General features: G+C 31.0%; 1 protein-coding gene across 1 annotated transcript in view; it reads right to left on the bottom strand.

Annotated features, from left to right (window-relative positions):
- LOC134721530 (deoxynucleoside triphosphate triphosphohydrolase SAMHD1-like) overlaps positions 1–26,953 on the bottom strand; it is a 59,523-nt gene that overhangs the window by 14,553 nt on the left and 18,017 nt on the right. The window contains exons 5-14 of the mRNA XM_063584612.1: positions 15,046–15,206; positions 14,644–14,759; positions 12,370–12,440; positions 10,766–10,936; positions 10,376–10,423; positions 8,332–8,496; positions 6,460–6,551; positions 5,099–5,155; positions 3,750–3,942; positions 2,417–2,506 (exon numbers count right to left, since the gene is read on the bottom strand). Of these exons, the coding sequence (XP_063440682.1) occupies positions 2,417–2,506; positions 3,750–3,942; positions 5,099–5,155; positions 6,460–6,551; positions 8,332–8,496; positions 10,376–10,423; positions 10,766–10,936; positions 12,370–12,440; positions 14,644–14,759; positions 15,046–15,206 (1,164 nt within the window). The remainder of the gene's footprint in view (positions 1–2,416; positions 2,507–3,749; positions 3,943–5,098; positions 5,156–6,459; positions 6,552–8,331; positions 8,497–10,375; positions 10,424–10,765; positions 10,937–12,369; positions 12,441–14,643; positions 14,760–15,045; positions 15,207–26,953) is intronic.

The following is a 26,953-nucleotide window of genomic DNA, read 5'->3' as shown; positions in this document are numbered from 1 at the left end:
CGCTTCAAAATATTTTGCAACATTTCAGTTAAAAAAAAGTCTGGTAATATTTTCGTCATATTTCCAACAACTTTATTTTTCTTAAACATTACAAATATTACAAATATAACAAACAAACAAACTTCATTTTTGGAACACTATCACAAAGTTTACGTAATACATGTGTAGCTATTTATTTAGATAAACTGTATTAATCCATACATTTCGGAATTATTTAGCAACTATATCCAAATGACGAGGAAGTTCGATGTTATTCAAGTAATAAGATTAAGGAAACTTTGGTTAACACAACAGCATTTTCAACAAAGTAGTTTATTTTTGTTTGACAAACTCGAAAAGAGGGGGAAAAGTAATAAAATGGTTACTTAAGCATTTACTTAATTTCTATCACGAAATAAATGCGTTTAATAGTTCAGATACAGATACAATATAGTGCATTCGTAAATGTAAAACACTTTTTAATAGAAAATTTAAAAGAGATACGTCAACAGTGTTTATTTTAGAATTGCTCAAGTCTGTTGGGCTTATTCCCGATTGTCCCCCTTTTTTTTAAATTAAGAGCTCATATTGTCTCACATGAAAAGTTCTGACTGGTCCACATTATTTTATGAGGCGAAATGTTCTTATCCCTTGTTAGATTGTCTCTATGGTTTTGTTTCAGATATATAAGCCAAAATCTACATTTTATGCGATGTTCTTTTTTTAGACATTGCAGCCATCTTAATTATTGGGCGGGGTCATCGGATACTTTTTTGAAACTAAATACCCTAAAGATGATTTTGGCCATGTTTGCTTTAATTTTGCCAGTAGTTTCAGAAGAGAAGATTTTTGTAAAAATTAATGACGACGACGAATAATGACAAAATGAGAAAAGCTCACTTAGTCCTATGGTCCAGGTGAGCTAAAAAGCAAAACGGACAAAAAGCAACGGACAAAAAGCAAAAGTGTCGGACAAAAAGCAAAATTATCGGACAAAAAGCAAAACGGACAAAAAGCAACGGACAAAAAGCAAAAGTATCGGACAAAAAGCAAAATTATCGGACAAAAAGCAAAACGGACAAAAAGCAACGGACAAAAGGCAAAAGTATCGGACAAAAAGCAAAATTATCGGACAAAAAGCAAAAGCGGACAAAAAGCAAATTGCGGACAAAAAGCACCGTATCAGTGGCCGCATCCGTGTTCATCCTCAACCTTTATATATATGTTACGTATTATTATCATTAAGCATGACTTAATGATGCTAGTACCCGATATATGTGCATTGTACTGTAAAAAAACAACACATATTTATGTAGCAGAAGCATTATACTTTCCAGTTAATAGCTTAAAGATTACATTTTCACAATTTAATATTTTTGTAAAACAGCTATATGTTTGGGTCTTACTGAACCTACTCCTTTTAATAACTTAAAAGAAAAATAAAGTGTGTTACTGTGCATGTATCAGATTGGGGTCGGCGAATTCTTGTTATACATTTACAAAAAAGTACAGGAATGCATTTCTGTTAATAAAATTGCAAAAGATGAAAACAGTCAATTGAAATAAATGCTTATTACTGCTGATTAATGGTTATGTCTGAATTCTTTCATATATACGTTTTAATATAATTATACCCAAATATCTTGAAAACTTGTAATAAAAACATAATCAACCTAGTTGTTTTAAACTCATCTTTTTTTCAAAGGATCTTTTTTTCTACCGTAAATCTTTTACATTATAATAAAAATCATACACTTTTATGAATTAGAATTAATATATATCTTTATTTATGTTCCTTATAAAAATATTTTTTGTTGGGGCCGGATCGACTTTACATTTGTGCCGGATCGACGTGAATTCTTTTTTTTTATTTCATAATGTTCAATAAAAATGTTTTGGACACACGAAATGACTAAGTGATATTTTTATTTGCAACATAACTTCATCGATTACCAGTTAAATTTAGAGATTGCTTACAGTGAAACAAGATACAATGACGGTATCTGAATCAAATTTCAGTTGGATCAAAATTGGTTCAAAGGAAAACAAGTAGAGCACTATGTCTGCAAATTAATTAAGATACGACCAGAAAAACTATCGAAGACATAATAATGAACATAGTAAAATTTTGTTAGTGGTGTTTTTATCTTACATGACATAGCTATGCATAACTCAATAACTGTAAAAAGATGTGTAAATTATTTCAATTTGGAAAACGACAATGATGAGTTATAGTAATTTATAAGTTTTTTTACTAATGGCATAGGTCTACAGCATAAGCACGCAACCCCCCTCGAATACGGTATATGTATATGGACACTACTGAAATACTGATATAGATGAAGTAAAATTCAAATGGTCATCTTTGAAATTAACGATAAAAGGCACAGTACTACCTTACATTGATATATGTAATATTGAATATCAAACCACTTACATCAACATAAAGGTCATCATCCAGTAGTTTACCTTTGGACTCCGGAGGTATATTTGACATTATTTCAGACATGATTTGTGAAGATTTGTCCTTCAAAAAGAAATTACATAAACAAATTAATTGAGGTTATTTTTATCATAATCGATATTTTTTCAACATTCACTTAAATTAATTATTAACGTTAGATAAAAGTTCAAAATAAACCTAAATTCCTTAGAATTAAACGTGATTTAAAGTTGCATTATTTTATTAAAGTGTATACTGTTTGGCCGCTTTGGCCGCATTATAGATTTTTGTCTCTATTATAACGTTTATTCAACATCTACATGTAGGCAAAGTGTTTATGTAAGTTTTGTAAGAATAAATAAATTTTGTTCATAGCCTAATAATTCATTTTAAGATGCAACGCGTCCTCTGATTGGCTGACGTTGTTTAGTTTATGAGCTCATAGACATAATTTAGTCATGTGACCGTTACGCCACCAACGTTTTTTCATGGTTTTCTCCGGTTTTAAATGGAAGTTAGAATTCAATTCTATTCGAAATAACATTAAAAAGAATGTGGTGCACACTGTAAAATAACTCGGTTATTCAGTGTGCACCACAATTTTTATTTTATTTCTTCATAGACAGAAAAAATATTACAGTCATTCCTTAATTACACATGTCATATAAGAGCACATTAAAATGCCCTCGGTAATAAAATCAACCTGCATATGAACGCTGGTAATTGTGATGCCACAAGCATTTTACAATTGGCTTGTTAGGTCACATTTTATAATTTTATAATTATACAAAAAGATAAAAACTAACAATAACTTTCAATAAAGCTGTCTTTTTGGGAAAATATTTGTGTTCCTCATTTCCATATATAAGTTAAACTACATAAAAGATTAATCTATATTTTAATAAAATGTGTTTTCTGCCCTACAGAATTGCAATAACATTACTGTAATTTTGATATATATGAATGATAATAAACATGCTGAACAATATTTGTTATATCTCAAATAGTTAATATTAGTTTTGTAATAATTCAAGATGTATTTCAACTACATTCAAACACATTTGAGATATGAATTGTACTGATTTTAGAACAAAAGTTGTTACAAATGAATATGATAAAAGGAGAAAAATCATCTTCACTCTGATTTCTTCAAAATAGAATTACATGCATATTTGTTCATGTGTGTATTCTTTGTGTCATAAAAACTATCATTCTATGTAGTCATCATCAGTTATGCAATTTTAAAGAAAAATTAGTATTAGTTAATAGATAACTAATAAATGAGATATTTCAAAGGAAGCTTGTATAATAAATATTTGTTTCTCACATATGTTTCGCCTTCAGTTGGGGTAGTTTCTCCAACACAAGCATACAATTGTCGATGCATGATTCTTTGTAATATTTTTCTTGACTTTTCAAGGTCCTCATCAACAGACAAAAGTATCACATGAAAAATGCTGTCGGAAAGATTTGTGTATGCTTCAGGATCGTCAATGCACTCAGATAACTTCTTCAAATTTCTGATATATAATTAAATGTCGAAACAATTAGATATTAGATAATAATGAAATTGCATGCGACTGTCATCATGTGAGAAGTTTAACGCTATTAAACCTGGTTTAATCCACATTTTCTACATTTGAAAATGCCTGTACCAAGTCAGGAATATGACCTTTTGTCCATTTATTTAATGTGTTTTATCATTTGATTTTTCGTTTTGATTAGGGACTTTCCGTTTTGAATTTACGACGGAGTTCAGTATTTTCGTGATTTTACTTTTTACTGATTTAATAATTAACAAAATGAAAAGAAGGGTTGTCAGATTCTAGTTAGCAACTATAATATGTATGTTAATCAGATTGAACAGTTTAATACTGACTTATTTGATTAATCTTTAAGGGTCCATTTTAATTTGTTGCATAGATTAAATTTATTTTTGATGCATGATGAATTAGAATTTTAACATATATTATATATAACGATAACATAATAACACGAACAACACGACGGGTACCACATGCGATGCAGGATCGGCCTACCCTTCCAGAGCACATGAGATCACCCCCAGTTTTTTTTTGTGTGGTTCGTGCTGTTTCATGTGTTTAGTCTTAAGTTTTCTATGTTGTTTCTTATGTAATATTATTTGTCTGTTTGTCTTTTTCATTTTTAACCATGGCGTTCTCATTTTATTTTCGATTTATGAGTTTGACTGTTCCTTTTGGTATCTTTTTGCCTCCCCTTCAGTTTCATTTAATGCATAAAATTAGTTTTAATTTATTGCATACAATAGTTTAATTTAATGCAAAACAAATAGTATTTTGACTATTAGTATCCTAGGTCACACCAGTACAGATGGCAATTGTTTGGTACTGACAATATTAATAAATAATATGATAATCAATGTTCGTGTATAAATTATGATTTTTTTAAGAAAGTAAAGTTCCAATGTCCTCAGGCAAAATCTTTTTGATAGATAAGACTATTATTTGTAGGTCCCTTTTTGTCATATAGCTTTGTACTTATTTGTGTACTTGTACATCCCTTGATTTCAAATATATTGTTTGTGCGTTCGTGATGAAATTTAGTTTTTAAAAAAAGCGCTTCAGACGTATACAATTTAAAAAGTATTAATTTAATATGTTTAACGATAAAAAAAAATTGTTAAAAATCACATACCCGTCTTTGCCTGGAATTATACCTTTATGGTCAGCGGCAATAAATGCATCTGTTACCCTTTTAAAAATACCAAGAGAAAACTTTGTTTTTAATGTGTAAAGCTTTCGTTGATACATTTTTCGACAATTACGCATACATGCATTATTCACTCAAATATATGTTTTCTTTTGCACTTTTCTTAGTTTACACTTCCAAATTCTCGAAACAAGCAGAAATTAAAGAAGTAAAAAGTAAGCTAATACCAAGATCACGAGACTGTATGTAAAATCTAAGGATAAGAAAATAAATGTGTCGTATCTAGACAAAATATTTTTAGCCAGTTCGATCGATCAATGACTTCAGTTGGTGTAAGTTCATGACATAAAGTACGATATAAGTATTATATAATCGGCAAGATAAATATCAGGTACAGACCATCTACTTATAAGAAAATGGAAGACAGAATATACATTTCCTTCTATCTTCTATGCTATGTATTTCTACAGTAATCCTTTTTAAAATTTACACAAATCCATTAATCTGTAAATTTTAACCTTCAAGCACAACTAGGGAAACAGAATTTATATTTCAACTAGTGAATCAAATGCAGATCGAATTAAATTGAAAGATACTGCTTACGAAAACATTCACTTATTTAATGAATGGCTATCATTTATTTTGAATTTATTGAATCATAAAATCAATTTTTGACTCTTCACATTGAATTATCCGCGAAGCGGATTATGTAAAATGTGAAGAGCCAACAATTAATTTTATGGTTCAATAAATTCAAAATAAATTATTGCCATTCATTATCAATGAATTTCTATCAAAAATAAGGCTCAAAGAACTTTTTTTATATTATACATTTTAACAATAACATCGTACACCCATGTTGGCGTATGAATACACAACGCCAGAGTGGGCGTGTCGCTATAAAAATGGACAACTTTGAAAATTAAACTAATGATTTAACCAATCGAAATACAGTAAAGACATCAAATTTATCTATTGGAAGGAATTGAAATTTTGCAATCTGGTAGTGATGCGCAAACTGTGTAATGTTGTTTAAAATATTTACAAATGCATTGTTTTTGTTATTGACACAACAAAAAAAACTACAGTTTAATCGAATTTATGACATTAAGCTTCTAGAGATCAACAGGTGGTGTCAGACAAGACATAATTGTCTGTTCTTGAAAGGGTATTTATTTGTGTTTTAAGAAAGGAAACCATATCAATGTGTCTTGTAATTGTATCTCAATATGCATAAACAAGTAAAAATAGTGATGTCTTATACGTGTTAATATTGGTTTGCTTCTTGAGAATTTTATAACCTTTCGAGCTATTATTCTAAATATATATTGAGCATATTAACTTACATGGCTTCTATAGCATCACAAACTCTATGCTGATAGGCTCTCCTATGTAGTGTTGCTCGTATTTGAAACATACCGTATAATGTTTCTGCTTCCTGAAATTTACACACCTTGTTGTACCTTTTCTTTTGGTATTTTTGACGTTTTTACAATGAACTTGAATTGATATCTAAACATTTTCTAACAAATTTTTTTTATTTCTAATTTGTTTAAAAGATCTTTTTTTATTTCCCTGTATTTACAGTTCGAGTTTGAAAACAACTTGAATTTTGGATAATAAAATGCATTTAAGTAAACAACCATAGACTTTCTTATAATAGTTATACCAATTTTCGTCGTTATTTGACTTTCTGCAAACCCTGAATACATTTCTATGGACAACATTTGATTTGTGGGACATATAAATTCATGGTTCTAATTAAATAACAAAAAACACGTAAATTGGTGTCAAACGAATACTTAAAAATGTATGGAATGTTAATTAATCCGGATGTTAAGATTATAAAGTATTTATATATTTTTTAAAGAAACTATGTATATTTGTTAAATTATCAATTTCACTATGAAAAAAGCATGAAATAAACGAACATAACAAATACAAACTAACAATACACGGTCATATTTCAAAATTACTATGTTCTTGCATTGACTTACAATGAAAGCATATACTGAAATTTATCTCTAGTATTAATTTTGTATTCGACGAATCCTCATACAATAAAGCTCTTCAAACACAATTAAGTTGAAATTGTTCTTCAAATATTATATTATTTTTAATAGACCTTAATGTATGATCATGTTTCCCCCGCTAAAACATAGGCTACAACGCTAGAAATATATCTATATATTTCTAATTTTGTTCTTCTGTTTTATCTAGTCATTGTACAAGATCGTATCTAGGTGGGTTGGGGTTTTTTTTTGTCATCAAAATTGAAGTTCCCGAATTTTTCTATTTTCTTTTCATTTTACTTGTAAGAATATTTAATGTCAAAATAGCACGTTCGGTCTATCACACAAATACCCGTAGCCAGGGGGGTTTGGGGGGCTCGGATGATCCCCCACCCCCTTGAAAACGAATAAGCACTGTTAAAGTCAATGTTCTGTTCGAATTGTGACTGTTAAAGTCGAGTTTGTGAGTCCAACGAACCCCCCCCCCCCCCCCCCTTTTGGAAATTCCTTGCTACGGGCCTGACACATTCTTTGATACGGCATTAAATTATTATTTTTTTATAAGTTTGTAATCGTATGTTTGTGACATCTCATTTCTATTTGTTAGACGATGTTAAAATTCCACTCGCAATCATGAAACCAATTTTGATGTGGCTTTACTTCATACGCCATGTTTTACTATTTGTTGAAATCGTAGTTATTTAGATATTTGAGTTTGAAGCAAGTTTTAAAAAAAGGGCTGATAAAAACATTATATAGTGCCAAAGTCACAACGTTTGTATCCTCAGAGTGATTTTTAGCTTGGTATTGTATAGAAGCTGATCTACTGACAAAGATTCTAGATAATCATCTTTATCTTTTTTTTTTATTTTATGTTGTATGATTGCTTTCGCATAAAGTAAGTCATCAATCTTTTTTTAATCAACCTCCTTTGATAGCATAAAAGGTCACAAGCACTGTTTAACTATATTAATTTTACGTATTTCATAAAAGTATTTTTAAAACTTACTACAACTTCAACCAAAATAGACTGCACTCCTTAAGTTGACTATTATAAATTATAAATTATTGTGGTCATTCAGCTTTACTCTTTTCACCTTCTTCAGAAAACTTTCAATATTCATATTAACAAACTTATATCCACCGTTTCGGTAATACTTTTTTTTTTAACTGCATTAATTTGATATTGTTTATCACACAAGATACCTTATCTCTGGAACAGATCTGGTATTCACCTTCCACTTCCAAAACTCTTGCAAACTTCATGAATCTGTTGTGGTCAAAAGTATTTTTTATTCCCAAACCATAGCAATCTCTTGCAAAGTAATCCCATTTATCAACATCAATACCATTCCGTTTGTTGGCTACTATCTACAAAACAGTACTATTGCCATGTTGCAGAAAAAAGTAATAATCAGAACTTTAGTCCGAAAACAAATTGTTATCATTTAAAGTGTGTTTTAATTGATAATAGCATCACCATGAAAACAAATCATTTTATTATATATGTTATACATGACTATAAATTTCATAACTGGTTACTTTGTGAATACATAATACAGTTTATACTTAATCCGTGTTGTATTTATGTATTGCATGTATTTATTTACTCTTATTTCATTTATTTCAAGGACTTCTTTTTTTTCAAAATCAAATCTTATAACGACCCAGCCAGCAATAACAACACATTTTGGCTTTGAGCCTAACAAATGAACATTGACTCAATACAGTGACTCGATACCATGTTTATATACTTATTGTTTAGTCAATACCGTTGCGGCGAACGAATAATTTCTCGGTGTACCTGACCCAAAAGTCAGTGCATCCCAAAAGACGTTAATTAAAACATACATTTCCCAAATTTGAAAATTATAAAATGATTTTTTTTATAAAACAAGATTTGATTCTTCTTCCAATGGCAACATTGGAAATAGCGGGTTTGCGAAGAGAAGTATTTAAACTCTAATTTCTTACCGTGCACAACAGCATGAAGAAAAAAGTAAAATCACAAAAACACAAAAACACGAAAACACGGAACTCCCAGGGAAATTCAAAACGTGAAGTCCGCAATCAAATGGCAAAAAATATATATATATCAAATGGAAGGATGACAACTGTCATATTCCTGACTTGGTACATGCATGTTCTAATGCAGAAAATGGTGGGTAAAACCTGGTTTTCTAGCGTGCTAAATCGCTCTCTGCATGGCACACGCATCAATTTCGATTATATGTGTGAACTATGTGTAAACAAAACAAACAGACATAAAAGGTAAAAATGAACATATAAGTTATATAAGATATCATTTGCAAAAATTTAATTGAACAAGCTTTACAAATAAATTCCTAGTTTTGAAATAAACATATCTTTGGATCTTTTTTCATGTTCTTTGAAATTTTAAAATCGAGAATGCCATAAACAGCTCATCAATAATGGAATCAACATATAAACAGTTACTAGGAAAATAATATGTCATTTTTTTGCTACTATATCAAATCTACTCTATCTTTTATACCTCTATACACACTTTGTCACTTTTAAAGACAATGCCAAAGCATTGTAGATTTACATAAGACGAGTGCTAGAATGAGGTTGATTATCAAAAATTAAACACAAAATATAAATAACAAAGCTAGTAAGCGATTATACAAACTGCAACATATGTATTTTGAGAGTCAGAAAAAAGTAAAATCACAAAAATACCGAACTCAGAGGAAAATCAATTTCGAAAGTCCATAATCACATGGCAAAATCAAAAAACAAAACGCATCCAAAACGAATGGACAAGAACTGTCATATTCCTGACTTTGTACAGGCATTTTCAAATGTAGAAAATGGTGGATTAAACCTGGTTCTATAGCGCTAACCCTCTCACTTTAATAACAGTCTCATCAAATTCCGCTACATTTACATGATGCGTTAAATAAACAGTCACAATTAATAAAATAGTCAAAATATGGGTACATCAGTCATCATCGTATAACAATTTAACAGGACACAAATTCACTCAAATAACATTTTGTTTCGAGGCTTGTAATTGCAGAAAACAGTAAGGCCATTGGCTGTGCTATCTGTCGTTGATGGAAGATGTTTGTTGTTGTTCTGCGGTATCACAGTTATGTCGACTATTTTATCATGTGTGTGTGCGCTTCTCTGTTATCAGTGTTCTTTTTTTAATTTGACAAGTTTAGCAAATCAATATATGTCTTCATTCTTAAACTAGTTCTTAGGATAATATTACAAAACTTACCTCATACAAAAAGCCTTTACTTTGATCTCTACCAAGGTATGGCCAAACCTGTTAACGCAATCGCAACATAATTGTTAAAAATGATACAGATGTATGTGTTTTAATTCATAAGTACCTGATTGTCACAAGTAAAATTAAAATGTAAGCATTAACCTATACGCTAAGAATGGGAGACATATACAAGCTACAAATATGCCACCCAGTCCATTGTTTCGACTTTTTACAGAGTAATATGTAAGTTTTATTTTCTGCTATTTTTTACCTTTCCATGCGTACAACTTTATTTTGTTATGGAGTATTTTATGATTCCATAAACATTGTATCAAACAATATATGTGTAAGATACACATAACAGATAGGGAATAAGGTATTAAATCCAAATATTCTTACACTTTCATTTTTCTTACGACCTGCAGTTTGTTCACCATTTTGTTTAGGGCCTTCAATCTGTTCTTTAATGAATGTGATATCTTGGTTTTTCACGTCATACTTCTTAAATTCTACCATAAGATTATGTTTCTTAATCAAATAATCAAACATCATTACGGATGCATCTTCATGCTGAAATTAAAAATCTATCATAAAATATAAAAATATAAAAATTTTAAACATTTTTCCATCAAAAATGTCAAATTTCTGCATTAAATAATACCTGAAAAAATATGAAATAAAGAAACAATATGAAACCTTCGAAAAACAAAACATTTTTTTTGTAATGTATCTCCTCTTTTCAAATTTAGTCATCGAATATGTTTGGTGTGTTTGATCTTGAGATTTTGCCATTTGAATAGAGACTTTCCTTTTTGAATTTTCCTCAGAGTTCAGTAATTTTGTGTTTTCACTTTTCACTGTGTTTTCAGTTTACTTTCAATTTAATTTTTGTTCTCAGTAATTTCATATTCCAAAAAGATTCGGTTCAATTCATTTAAAAATTACTTTTTGTGTCTTATTTGTTAATGATATATTATATACCACGGTATATCAGTTTAATTGATTTTGAGAGCTTGTAGACAAAGGTCATTTTAGATTGTTTTGCAAAGAAAAGTACAAAATATTCACAGGACCTCAATAGTAATTTAACTATAAATTAAATTGATACAATGCAACCAGACTTTTAAGTAAAATATATAATAGGTAGATATTGATATACTTAACATATTACTTCAAGTTATTTATTATCGTTTTGAAGTTAAAAGACGGCCAATTATTGCATGTAATCCCTTCGTTCCATATTTTGTCATGGTAGCCATATCTGATGACAGACATAACACAAAATCGCTATTTTCGGTACCCTAATGATTATTCTAGTGTTGTTGACATTGATTTAGTAGTTTCAAAAGAAAAGATCTTTGAATATGATTACTATGTAAACGAAAATTTACAAAATTTCGTCGTATAAGGCTTGAACTCCTTAAAGTTATCCAATAATTTCGATTGGCATTTTTTGGAAGATTTTGTAATTCTAATTAATGTTGCTGTTATTTCTACGTATCTATCATATTTCGAAATAAAAAGGTTAACCACTAAAAAATAGTCAAACATCGTCATTCACGGACATATAGTCCTTGGGGAGTGATTGTATTATCATTTTTGTAAATCATAAATGTCTGATAATGAATTGCCTGTTATTGCTACCTCTCAAATAACAGTCTTTGAAAACATCATTTATTGGTAATAACCCCTAAGGAATGGTTTGATGTATTGGTGAAATACGGCGAATGTACTTACTGGAAATTTTCTATCAAATTTCCTCTATCTATAATAAGATATAAGACAATAGTTGCATTTTAACCCAAACATTCTATTTGAGACATCGTGGTCACATACGTTGACTGACACAAACTCTGTAGTAGATATTATAGGATCAATCACACTTATTTTGAGAACGTTGACGACGACGACGTCGGACACTAATAATTTATAGAACCTTGTAGTCAAGTAACCTAACAATAAGATTGTTCTTCTCATAAGAAGCATATTAACTTATATAATACCTTCCATTTTGAAGTGGGTCTTACTACTGGTATGAACTTAGAATCGAATAGATGTGAAAATGGGCCATGACCTACAATTATAAGTTAAAAGTTGTTTAAACATTTAGATATTTAGATAAATTGTTGATTCGCTGAAAACATGACACCACCAAACAACAGATATAAAATGATTCTGTTATGAAATTGTTACAAAAGCCAATAGCATCAATACCCTCTTTGATATAATTAAACCAAAATAAAATAAGCGTTTTATAAATAAAGGCAACAGTAGTATACCGCTGTTCGAAATTCATAAATCGATTGAGAAAAAAGTCCATATCCGGGTAACAAACTAAAACAGAGGGAAGCACATCAAATATATGGGAGAACTACGAAAAACAGAAACACAACAAAAAAACGAACTTTAATATAACAATGTCCATTTTCCTGACTTAGTACAGGACATTTTAAGAACAAATGGTGGGTTGAACCTGGTTTTGTGGCATGCCAAACCACCCGCTTTTATGGCAATGTTAGATATAACATTGAAATGACAACATCATATGACAATAAAAATAAATTGGAGAAAATATAGGACAGAGAAAAACACGAATAATAGCTAACAAAAGGTACCAGGATTCAAATGTATTACGCTAAACGCGTGTTTCGTCCACACTAGACTAACCAGTGACGCTCAGATAAAAAAAAAGTTCGAAACCCAAAACAAGTACAAAGTTGAAAATCATCAAGGACCAAATGATCCAAATAGTAAAACAAACACAATTCAAATTGGTCGAGCGAGAGTCCTTAACATTGATCTTTCTTTTAACGCGGAATAGATCATGAATAAAACTGTTGTCCGTTATGTTTTTCTTTGTGTAATATATTCTCCTATTTATTTGTATTGTAGTCCTGTAATATTATGTTGTCATTTCAATGTTGTGCGAACCAAAACCTACGGCAATAGAAGATTTGATCAAGCAGCGGCCATCCTTTGGAATGCATTACCAAAAAAACTTCAAAATGCGAAGTTTGTGCCTGTATTCAAAAAGAACTTAAAAACTCAGTTTTTTCGACAAGCATTTTTAATCCCTTAAATTCGTTTCTGTGATACAATGTGCCATAGACGTTAGCCTGCTTTTGATTTATCGAACCTTTCTTTTAACTGGAGATATGTTTCATTTATAATATGAACATTGTATGTTTTTAGTAGCACACATATTTTTTCGTTTAAGTAATTATATTTTTACATGGTAATATTTCTTTTTCATCTTTTGAATAAGTTTTCAAATTTTTAACTTATATTTGATAATTTTTAATAGCAATCTTATTTTAGACTTTTTTGGCTATTTTATTTTATATACAACTTTATTCAGTATAATTTTATTTTGATTCATTGATATATATATTCCACTTTTTTGTAAAAATGTTCACATTATTAATCCTTTTATCTAGAAAAGTTTTAACACTTAAATATTTATTTTGTGTGTTCATGTTTTATATTTTTATCACTGTCTGTGTGTATATTTTGTTTAACATGTGATGTAAAGCGCTTTGAGTAAAATTGTTTTAGATTTAGCGCTATAGAAAAATTGTAATAATAAATAATAATAATGTTATATTTAACTTTGCCATTAAAGTGCGAGGTTTGGCATGCCACAAAACCAGGTTCAACCCACTACTTTTATTCCCCTTTAAAAGTGTTCTGTACCAAGTCAGGAAGATGGCCATTGTTATATTATTGTTCGTTTCTGTGTGTGTTGCATTTTAACGTTGAGTCGTTTGTGTTTTCTCTTATTTTTGAGATAAGACGTGGCACGGTACTTGTCTATCCCAAATTCATGTATTTCGTTTTCATGTTATATTTGTTATTCTCGTGGTGTTTTGTCTGTTGCTTGGTCCGTTTCTGTGTGTGTTGCGTTTCGGTGTTGTGTCGTTGTTCTCCTCTTATATTTAATGCGTTTCCCTTGGTTTTAGTTTGTTACCCCGATTTTGTTTTTTGTCCATGGATTTATGAGTTTTGAACAGCGGTATACTACTGTTGCCTTTATTGTATTATTAATATTTTTCAACATTTTTGTTCATTTGGGTTTAGCATAAATTCTTCATTATAGGATATAACAGAGAACTAATTATAGATATATTTTGCGATGGCCGCCGATGAATGTTGAGTCAAGAATTTAGATTTGAATTCTTTTAAATATCTTGTTATTAGCATATTATCTTACGATCCGAAACATCGGCCGATCACTTCTTCAAAACAGACAGTAACTATGCAGCAACAGATTATCTTACCTAAATCATGACACAGGCCCGCTATTTCTACACACAAAATATCTTTATTTGTTATATTCAGTTCTGGTTGTCTCTTCTGTAACATACGAGCTAGCTGTCCGGCAAGATAACATACCCTGAAAAAAGTTATCACGAACAGAGGATTATTTATGGTCCTTTATTTTGCGGATATCGGTATTTGAAAAGTCTACGTTGTTTTCGTATCACGACTTTGAAAGACGAAATGGGACAAACTAGAGCAGAAATGTAATTGTTTGATGTCCACATGATGTCTTGCACGTGCCAAAACAAAAACACTTTCTTGTGAAGGAAACATAGTATAATTTAGCATATAACATATGAGCTGCAGTCTTACTATTACATGCAGTTAATTGTAACTGTTGGTATGACTTAGTTGCTTACCCAATACAATGTTCAAATCTATTGTTCGTTGCACCAGGATAAACAAAATAGCATGTCCCGGATTGTTTTAAATCCCTCAGTCGCTGAAATTGTGGAGTATCTATTATTTTGATACAAAGTGGATGAACTTCTGTATGTCCATTGACGGGATCATTAAATATCTGAAAAATTGATTAACATATTTTGAAATTAATGAGTATTAATCACTAGAAGCCCGATTTCAGTCTGAAACGGCCATTTTGGTCTGATCACATCTTGATTGACTGGATTTACCGCTAGAGAAATTCGTCAAGATATTTCAGATCGTTTAGTCGCCGTTCAGATCGATAGCCTCATCAGGTAAATCAGTTCGTTAAGGCGTATCAAGACGGAAAAGACTGAATCGTCTAGCGGGTTGTTTGGACCCGTTAAGACCATGTCAGACCAAAACAGACCATGGATACAAAGTTACGTCAAGATGTTGTCAGACCGTGTCCAGTCGTGTTCAGATTTTAATCATTTGGACACAAAACGAGTGAAACTTTCCCATTGTTTATCAGGGGTTGCTCCCTTTTTAAAAATAAAATAAAAGTTAGAAAGAAGACGGTTTATGTTAACTGAAAGTCTACCACGTCCCTTTAATCATGTTATTTAAATAAAAAAAATATTCAATTTGAATTCTTACTACATCCTATTTAACATGTTTTGTATATATTTTAAAAAATAGCTCAAAGTCATACTGCTGAACAAACCGCCGCGAAATGACTAAAAAAAATTCAACAGATTGCCGAAATAACATTTATTCATTGAATGTAAGCACCTGAACCTTTATATTAAAGGTTTACAAGTGATTACAATACATGTTTTTGCAATTACAGACTGTCGTGGGTGGTGAAAAATTTGTCATGTTGACGCAATAGATCATTTTTACACCCGTATTAAATAATTACGGATGTCGGCCGTGAACACACAGGCACTTGTCTCAGAAAAAAAAATTCCTATATGGGCGTTTTTCAATAAAAACGTATTTTCTTGTCCCAGCCACTTAAAAAAAATGTGTTTGATCTTTGCAAGTATTTTTTTGTGCAGTCAGAACATTGAATTAGATTTAACATTTTTATGCAAAGAAACAGTTTATTTTTAGAGGGATTGAAAAGATATTGACTCCTGAATGGTCCAAAACAACCAAAATGGCATGTCCTTAGACCGCCTGTTCAACATTCATACTCTAAAATATCGTAAAAAAAAGAAGAAATAAATGTTTTTTTTACCTTACATAAGTTCTTTAGATATTCGTAAGTATGTTCAGAGCCAACATATTTTAATAAACAGCTTTCATTATAGGTTTTTTAATTTCAGAAGGTGTGTCCCTCACAAAATGTCCACTACGAAACGAAGTCATTAAAATTTGCCAATAAACAGTTCTATAAAATCAATGTAATTTTAGTTTGCAAGAGATATAAACATTAGGGTCTTACAAAAGAAGTTATGCTTTTATAACGGCAATTAAATTGTTGGTAAGAAAAATTTAGCACATCAAATGGACCAGAGTGATACCGTATTTTTGATAATGTCCACTACGAAACGGGTCAAATCTCCTTCAGTATCTGGTTTTAAAATTATGAAAAAAATATCAGTGTACAGCTTGATAAATGCTTTGATGAATACAATCAGTCTTGTTACTATTGCAATAAAGGGATTGTGGGAAAAAATAAAACATGCGAATACGTCCCTTACGAAACGGTCCCCTACGAAACAAGTAGGGAAAAACGTTTCTTAGTGGACACTACCACTACCATGCAGTCTTTTTTTAATCTTTTTTCAATTATATTCGTGCAAAACAAATAACAAGGGTTAGTTTCATGTAATTTTTATTATGTTTTTATTAACATATGATAGGGTTGATGTCCACTACAAAACTTTTTGTCCACTACGAAACGGTTTTGTCCACTACGAAACGCATCAAAATGTCCACTACGTAACATAAGTTGAACCTTCATGTGAAGTACTGTCTAATCTTTATCGATAAAAATGGTTTTCCAATTCAGAAAAAAAAATGATATTTTTCTAGTATTTAAAGTAAACAAACTGGAATGTCTATAGGAAACATTTAAAATTGCAAAAAATATGTGTGTTTAGAGGACAAAAGTCCCCTACGAAACAGTACACAAATTATGAAAATAATATCATTTTAAAGAATATTTAAGATTGTACTTTTTGTTTACAAACAGGTCTATTATAGAGGTATTCAAAATAACTCTTGGAATTAAATTTTAGACAAGTTGATTTTCCATTTTTTTAGGTCTGAAAATAACGCTTTTATTGAAAAACGCCCATATACCTTATTATAATAAGGTAAATAGGAAATATTTTTTTTCTGATACAAGTGCCAAAAAATTTCCTATATACCTTATTATAATAAGGTATATAGGATTTTTTTTTTCTGAGACAAGTGCCTGTGCGTGAACACTTGAAAACGCGTGATCTTAATAAATATGTTTAATTAAATTTAAGATGTAACATTTTTTAATATTGTAAATGAATGCATTCATTTAACTTTTAATGTTGGCTATATAAATTGCATTTGAGTGAGGCAGGGAAAAAAATATATATATAACTAGAATCTATGTCTTTTCTTGTTTTCCGTTTACTGTCATGCCATTGTCCGTTCATTTTTGCCAGACTCATGCGTTTGACTTTCCATCTTTATTTTTCACTTAGTCTATAATTCGAGAGCCTTTTATAAAAAAAATATTACACACCAGAAGACTTTGTTAAAAGATAAAGTTTGAATATTATAGCAGAAAAAGGCCAGTGTACCTGAAGTACATTTGAAGACCAGGTTATATATATTACATGAATACAGCATAATAATGCTGGTTTAATTTGAATTACTATCCATTAGGGACATTTTCCGACGATAATTAATCAAATCTGACAAGTTTGATTAAAAACGGAAAATACGCCCGTAAACGATTTAACGTTACTGTACCCTCTTTACTTGTCGCATGTCGGCATCTTCAAATGATCTCAAATGGCAAATTTATTTTACACAAATTCGTTGACATGCCATGATGGTAGATGGACACTACAGCACAATATAAGCTGAGCTGGAAATTACAATTGGTGAGTAGAAATGAATAATATTTTTTTTAAACATGCCTATCAGACATGAGAATAATCATTGATCCGGCCAAGAGTTTGAAGGAAAGATGTTTACATTTGTTACATTTGTGCATACAGGTATGAATTGACTTTCTAATACACCACATTCTTGTACAGTAACTTGTTCAAAGGCAAAGTAAGAATTTGGGCTTGTAAAAAAATTATTCCTGTGATTGGACCCCCCCCCTTTTTGGAAGATCAATGCATGATTTGAAAAAGGAACATATAAACTATGGTTTAAATCCTCCCTTTTAAAAAGGGCTGGATACACACCTGTTTATTGCCTAAACCACTGTGTGTATTCACAATGGTTTGGTTGGGGGAGGGGGGCCTATTACCAGACCTAACCCCCTGAAATTTGCATGAAATATCTGTCACTGGATTATTTATAACTCATAACCAACCAATCTTCACATGTCTGTTACAATGATGATGCACCTATTTATATAGCCACTGGTGGGTGATGTACAATAATTATAATTTATCACATATTAATTTTGTTATGAATACCTTCAAGGCTTGGGTTTGCATATGCAATAACCTCTAAATTGCCGGGGGCAAAAAAAAGAGTATATTGATACTGTGCCCTGATTCCAAATGATGTGACAGCATTGCGTCCTTAACGACAATTTTTTACACTTTTGTGATAAGAAATTTAAGATAATTTTCCAGGCATGTTTCATTAAATTGCAGGCGCGGATCCAGAGGGGGGTTCCAGTGGTTGGAACCCTTTCTCTTTTTGAGGATCAATGCATTTGAATTGGGACATGTAATTGGAACCCCCCTTTGTCCTGGTTTTCAAAATGGCTGGACTCGCCCCTGAATTGTTATCAATGATTTGTTTTGCTCTAAATTTTGTAGAACTTAAATATAACATGTTATAATCTATGCATACCATTGCTTTGTCATGTATGTAGTAATATTCTACAAATTCTATTTTGAAATAAAAAAGTATTATTAAAAGAATTTGTTGAATTATTATTACTACAAATATCACAAATCAAATACATGTAGTTACTGTAAATTCAGAAATTATTGCTTGCAAATTATTGCGAATTTTTCATTTTAGACTTAAATGCGATTTTAATTATTACGATTTTGTGAAAAATCCTGTTTAATTCATATAAAATATCACAAAATGTGCGTTTAAATTATTGCGTTTACAACTCAGTCGCATTTTTCGCAATAATAAAAACCTCACATTATTTTCTGAATTGACAGTATATAAAATAGTATTAATGCTATTGACTTATTTAATTTTATACATGTTATAGAAGTCGCATGTAATACAAGTTATAAATACTTAATTCTTAATGTAAATTTTTTTTGTAGATAAGATATATATCACATTGGTTTGAGCATGATTCCCAGCAAGATTATGAAGGGGCATATATATCATATATACATAGGAAATATATAGTGTCACTAAATTACTCTCATACGGTACCTCACCTCTGTAGCTGTAAATTGCGAAACGGTGGATTCATTCTGAAACTGGCATTTTATACTAGTACATGTAGTAGTCGAACATATTAAACAATACATGTACTTCAAAGTATCAATTTATTTTGTCTCGCCTTAATACATGAAAGTCATGAAAGTTGGTTGTATATATGCAAGAAATATGTATTACAGTCTTGGGGTGATGATGTAAGCTATTTTTAATAGAGCTTTACATTTATAAAAGCTAAAAGAGCTGGTTCAGTGAATGAGTGTAAAATATACTGTTACATTTTATTACATGTAATTGGATACATTTTATTGTATATGAGTACCTTGCAAGGTCTACTTGTCTATCAGGTTAGGTTGACCTGACCTTAAATTTTATTTCATGGATAATTTAAGTGATTTAGGTTATTTCAGTTTAATACAATGTTAACATGGTTAGGTTTGTTTCTCAGATACTTCGTAATGAAATTAGAGACTGGAAATGGGGAATGTGCCAATAAGACAACAACCCGACTACAGAGCAGACAACAGCAGAAGGTCATCAATGTTTGAATTGTTTCTCAGAAGCTGTAAGCTACATTGAACATGTTGGAAACAAACATAATTTTTTTTTGCCTAAGGAGATATGGTATCAGGGGTGAATCCAGCCATTTAAAAAAGGGGGGTTCCCAACCCAAGACAAAAGGGGGGGGGTTCCAACTATATGTCCCCATTCCATGATCGTCCAAAAAAGGGCGGTTCCAACCCCCTGAACCCTCCCCCTGGATCCACCACTGGGTATGAATTTTGATGAGACGACTTTCATAACTTAAACTATAAACCATGTAGACCAAGTGATTTTCTTTTTAGTCACTATATAATAGCTCACTGCACACCCTTCAGCAAAGACCAAAAACTTAAACAGCATGATGAGCACCCTATAAATGGCTCTGCTTGGAAAGAGCTAGGCTTCTAACAGAGTTAATGTAAAAAAAATCAGACGAGAACCCAACAGTGATGACAACTTGATTTATACTAGTATACATGAGCTACAAACAAACAAATATGTGATAAACAGCAATAACAAAAACACTACAGACAAAAAATTAAGGGGAGACTATTTAAATATAAGAAAGAAGATGTGGTATGATTGCCAATGAGACAACTCTCCACAAAAGACCAAAATGACACAAACATTAACAATTATAGGTCACCGTAAAGCTTTCAACAATGAGCAAAGCCCATACCGCCTAGTCAGCTATAAAAGGCCCCGATAAGAAAAAGTAAAACGATTCAAACGAGAAAACTGACGGCCTTATTTATGAAAATAAAAGAACAAAAACAAATATGTAACCAAGGATTTGTATAGTGTCTCACTATACAAATCCTTGATGTAACACATAAACAAACGACAACCACTGAATAACAGGCTCCTGAATTGGGTTTATTTACTTTAATGTAAAGTAAATAACATTAACTAATGTCTTGTACAAGTATTACCCTGACGTTCCGTGAAAATTGTTTTCAAAAATCTAATTTGTCCATAATTCTTTTATGTAATAAAATTATTTAAATAAATTCAGACCTTCCCTTCCTAAGTAAGGGCAGAATCAATTTGCGCCAATTGCATTTTCGAAAAGGTATTAATTGCGCCACTCTCTTTTATTTTGATGGTATAAATTGCGCCAATAAATGAAATGAAATTGCGCCACATTTACCTGTTAATATTTTTTACCTATATCATAACTGTACATGTTTTACCTATATCAAGACACGGCAAGACAAATACTTTATCAAAGTCTCGCCACTAAGTCTTGTTACATATAAAATATGCAGCTTTTTAAAACATAAGTTAACAACAAGAGCCACTCTATAAAGAGTTTTGAGAGACTATAAAACATTTTTTTCTAAAAATTCTAATGCAAATACAAGTCATTTATCACGATTATAAAATACATTTTCGCTTTATTAAAATTTCATAGCAGATTTTGGCAGTATAAAATACCATATTTTTATTTGTAAAGAGAAATATATTTTTTTTCATTATCAGTGTCAAGAAATTAGAACTTTAAATTTTGAGAACTACGTGTAAAAGAAAAGCAACCAATGTGTTGTCAGAGCGACCTTCAAAAATAATAAATTCAGAGATCTTCAAAATTGAAGAAGAAAATTTAGAAAAGAAAGATTTAAATTATGTGTGTCAGTCTATGTATAGAGAGAAAAGAAAAAGAAAACTGCGTCCGGCTTAATCTCAAAATCGAGAAGAAATTCACAGAATATTGGATGATATTGGTGTTGTTACAAACAAAGATGGTGACTTTGTATTGTATAACGATCCAGAAAGCGGAATAATTTTACTAGGATGCGAGGCTAATTTGAAATTTCAGTGTACAATGCCAGAGGAATTTTTTGCTGTTGGTACCTAGTCAATCATTTAGTTGTTATATATAAATAAAAATATATAAATTGGCGCAATTAGATTATTATTTTATTGGCGCAAATGATACCTATAGTTTTGAAAATTAGGTGGTGCAAAAGAGGTATTGGCGCAATTAAGTTGTGGCGCAAATGAGTTACCTTTTGGCGCAAAAAGATATCGCCCGTCTGATCACCAGCATGGCTAAAGGTATAATCCCAGATGTATTGGCAGGTGACACCTCCAGGTATTCAAGCGATTTCCTGTCGGACTTGCAAGTTCATGCATCATTTCACTTCTGTCAGTGTACACGACCGAAAACTTGAATCTTTCCATTTTAAACTTTCAGGTGCATAGGTAATCATTTGATAATATACATCTCTGTCCTGCGTGTCCGATAGTGATACACTAGTCATTACTGTTTATAAATAACATTTCTGGTGTAAAGAATATTATTCATAAAAATTTAAATAATTCCCAAAAAGAGATTTGATAAAATAAAAATTTGCTTACACATTTTTTCCAATGGTAAATTTGGGGAAGTGTAAGTACTCGTTGTCAAAAGTGAAGGCCAGTTTGAAACATACAAGAAAAATTGATTTAACAAAAATATACATATACGCACTTAACGACCATTTTTTTATACGCCTTGATAGAAAGTTACGGAACTATAGATAGTTGCAATTTAAAATTATATACATTTTTACATTGAACATAAGAAAGAAATAAAATTGAGAATGGAAATGGGGAATGTATCGAAGAAGAAGCGGAAGGTCACCAACAGGTCTTCAATGCAATGTAACGAGAAATTCCCGCTCCTGGAGGTGTCCTTTAGCTGGCCCCTAAACAAATATATACAAGTTCAGTGATAATGAACAGCATACTAATTTCCAAATTGTACACAAGAAACTAAAATTTAATAATACAAGACTAAAAAAGACCAGAGGCTTCTGACTTGGGACAGGCGCAAAAAATGCGGCGGGGTGAAACATGTTTATGAGATCTCAACCTTCCCCCTATACCTCTAGCCAATGTAGTAAAGTAAACGCATAACAATACGTACATTTAAAATTCATTCAATTCAAGAAAAGTCCGAGTCTGATGTCAGAAGATGTAACCAAAGAAAATAAGCAAAATGACAATTAAACATAAATAAACATGCAATTTGCCCCCTCCCTTTTTGGGAAAAAAATTGGTTGCTTATATAGGGAATCACTGAACCGTGACTGGAGCGGTCCCTCTCTTAGGTCAGTCAGTGGGCCATCACTTACGAAAATTCCTGGATCCGCCACTGAACATGTTATCATGGGATGTCGATGGACTATTGTATACCAAAAGAAGAAGAGAACCAATTTGAATTAAAAACAGGTCGATATTTAACCTGCTCTGGTTCGTCGAAGTAATGGACAAAGTAAAATCACAGATTTCTATTTAAATAAAATTGTTCTCGAACAAAGGAAGGAATTCGTCATCACAATTGTTGGGTATAATGCATTATAATGTGAACATCGTTCTGAAGTACTGTATGCCAAATTTTCTGTTCCAACATGCACGTTATATATATGCTACTGGACGTCCCAAGAGAATTTTCTGTTCCGACATGCATGTTACCAAGAGATGTGAATATTTTCTTGGAAACTATTCAGTAACAAAGTTTCAAATTAATATCGGGATTTATTTTCTTTCTTGGTATATTCAGTAACAGCAAAAAGAATAACTTGACTGCTTGTCCGCTAAATTCGGCTGTTCTTGCCAGATAAAAGACTTATAGTTATATAACTCGAAAAACTTTTAATTTGTATTTTTTTTTTTTATTTATTTTCATCACTAGATAGCTGAAATTTATTGGGAAACTTGCATTTCGGGCATATTCTTTGCTTCTTAGCTCGAATTAAAGAGTTTTATAAACTTTTTCAAATTTTGAATACGCAACCAACAAATGGAAGTTTTTAACGACCTTGACTGGCTATACAGCCCTTGCACGGTCGGCCCTGGCTTGCGCCTTTTTGGGCATTAAATAATTTAATATTTTTACCATGTGGTAATTTAAATAATTTAGAATGATAAGAAAGTTTAATAAAAACAAAAATTTAAAAAGCAAAAATTTGGATAAATAAATGAATACAAAAAGTAAAAAATTTAAGATTAAGTAAATAATAAAATAATAAAAGAATATAATACGCAACCAAATCTCCAAGTATTATTTATGTTTCTGGTAAAGGCGTTTGATTGGGTATTAGTTTGAGGTAGGTGTGTTTTCGGAAACATTCCTCCAATCAGACCTATTTGACATACATGTGTGCGCTGATGCGTGTACACTGGCTATTGTAACGGCACGTGTGACTGTCTCATATCGAAATCTGTCGAGCGTGACCAATGTTTATTGTAGAATTTGTTGTCATGTGGTCAAATTATTTGACATACAAGTTTTAAATTTGCATTTTGAAAGATTATTTTCGGAAGTGGTCCCTATATACTATTCTAAAGTGTTAGAGAAAAAAAACAAGACTTTAAAGGAAAGATACATATCAACGGAGAATATAACCTGAGAAAACTATACTAGTCTACTAGCATAATAGTCAAAGATATAAAACATGTATTATATGGCTCTGATATTAAATTTAACGTGTTCTGGAAAATTTTGACAAAATATAATTGCACGAATTTTTAATCGATCGCTGACCTTTATTTCTAGAAGTGACTTGTGACTGTTATAAACATGCAGAGACAATTCTATGCATTATGGTTTACGTTTACAATGAACACACTATAGTTATACATTTTCCTTTTAAATATCAAATAGACAATCACCTTTCGGATAGACTTGCTTTTTCTTTCTTTTCGTAAAAATTATCATTCGTCCATTTAGAGACATAAATTACAAGTTATATATGCCTCTGGTTTATTATATTTGATTACTTCAAAAATGCTTCAAAATACTATGAGCCTGTATTGGGGTCCCAACCGATCACACAAAAAAAGGGGCGAGTTCCAACATGTCCCCGTTCAAATGCATTGATCGTCTTATAAGTTTATGACTCAACGGTTTCCTCCAACAATATGGTTTGATAAATTTCTTTCGAAGTTCATTATACTTTTCACATACTAAAATAAAATGATATTCATCTTCAATTACTTGTTTATCACACATATTACAAAATCTCGGATATGTCTAAATATTATAAAATCGACAAGTTTCTATATTCAAACAGTGAGCAGATATATGCGGTATTTACAAATGAATGGTTTTATAAATATAATTTACAGCATGATCTTAATAAAATTGTTGGGGTCAAATACATCTATGCAACATACATTTAGGCGAGTCTTAAAAAAATAGTACATTTCACTATTAAAGCTACCGTTTAATCTATCTTTGAATTCAAATTAAAACAAATTCACTTTTTTTACACCCTGATGTAACCTAATTTTTAAAGTGTTGTCATCCGTATCAATAAATTGTTTAATAAAATTGAAGTGCATGAGTATTATTAACGTCTAGGATAAGTGTGAGATTTCTCTGTTGATGGGAATAAACAAAATTTAGCTGAATTTGTATTATTTAAATTAATGAAAAGGCAAGCTAGTGTGTGCTTGAAATGATATTGTTGAAATGGATTTATAGCATGAAAAATGTGTGTAACTGATTTTACGTTGACTTGGACTGCGAATTTGAAAATAATATATTTGTGAAATCACATTCTACAAGATGACATATTTTGTAAGTACGTTTAATATACTCTATAACCTTTCATTCTAATTATAGTATCTTTGAAATGCATTTTATAGCGGACTATGCGGTATGGGCTTTGCTCATTGTTGACGGCCGTACGGTGACATATAGTTGTTAATGTCTGTGTAATTTTGGTTTCTTTTGGACAGTTGTCTCATTCGCAATCATACCACATCTTCTCTTTTATATTTATATAGCTATTACTTGCAACTGCCACATGTACATGTTCCAGACTCGTGTCGCTGAAAGAGGTCTCCTTTCAAGTTTGAAAATAGGTGGAAAAAAGCCACACCCACTTATAAGATATATACATGCTCTCAGTCTGACTGTTGCATTTTGAACAAACGAGTGAAAGTCCAGCGCCATATAGAACAAAATAGTTTCAACATTCATTTATCATTATCATGATCTTGACCTGCGTGGATATATGCATTTAACTTGCAACTGTACGGTTAAACAAACCTGTTATTGATGGCTGCACAAAAATCTTTAACCTCAGACAAAACATGAAATTAACTGTTCAGGAAAAACGAAGTCCATCTTGTAGTAAAATACGGAAAAATGAAAATAAATATTTGCAAAATTTTCCCCTGGATACTGTGTTTTGGACATAAAGAAGCCAATGTCCCAATTTCCCGAAATTCCAATATGTTTGACAACGATTTTGATGTAAAACAAAACTTTAACCACAGACTGAACCTAAATGCTGAATTAGTCGGCGTGAATGCTGACGACGGAACCTTTATTTTTTACCAATTAATTAAATGAAAGTGCGCCATATTTACCTGTAAATATTTTTTTACCTATAGCAAAAGAAAAGCAAATGATATGTTGTCAGAGCTACCTTAAAAAAATAATAAATCCAGAGCTCTTCAAAATTGAAGAAGAAAATTAAGAAAAGAAAGATTTAAAATATGTGCGTCAGTAAATGTATATAGAGAGAAGAAAACCGGCTCAACTTAAATTCCAGCAGAATTTCACTGAATAGTGGATGCTATTGGTGTTGTTACAAACAAAGATGATGACTTTGTATTGTGTAACGATCCAGAAAGCGGGATCATTTTATTAGGATGCGAAGCTAATTCAAAATTTAAAATTTCTGTGTACAATTTCAGAGGAAGTTTTTGCTGGTATCTATAAAATTTGTCCAAAATATTTCAAACAACTTTATACTATACATGCATGGC

This window comes from Mytilus trossulus, chromosome 6 (assembly GCF_036588685.1).
Source record: "Mytilus trossulus isolate FHL-02 chromosome 6, PNRI_Mtr1.1.1.hap1, whole genome shotgun sequence".
In the NCBI taxonomy this organism is placed as follows: Eukaryota; Metazoa; Mollusca; class Bivalvia; order Mytilida; family Mytilidae; genus Mytilus; species Mytilus trossulus.
The sequence above is the reverse complement of the archived record's forward strand: the minus strand, read 5'-3'. Positions and strand labels throughout refer to the sequence as shown.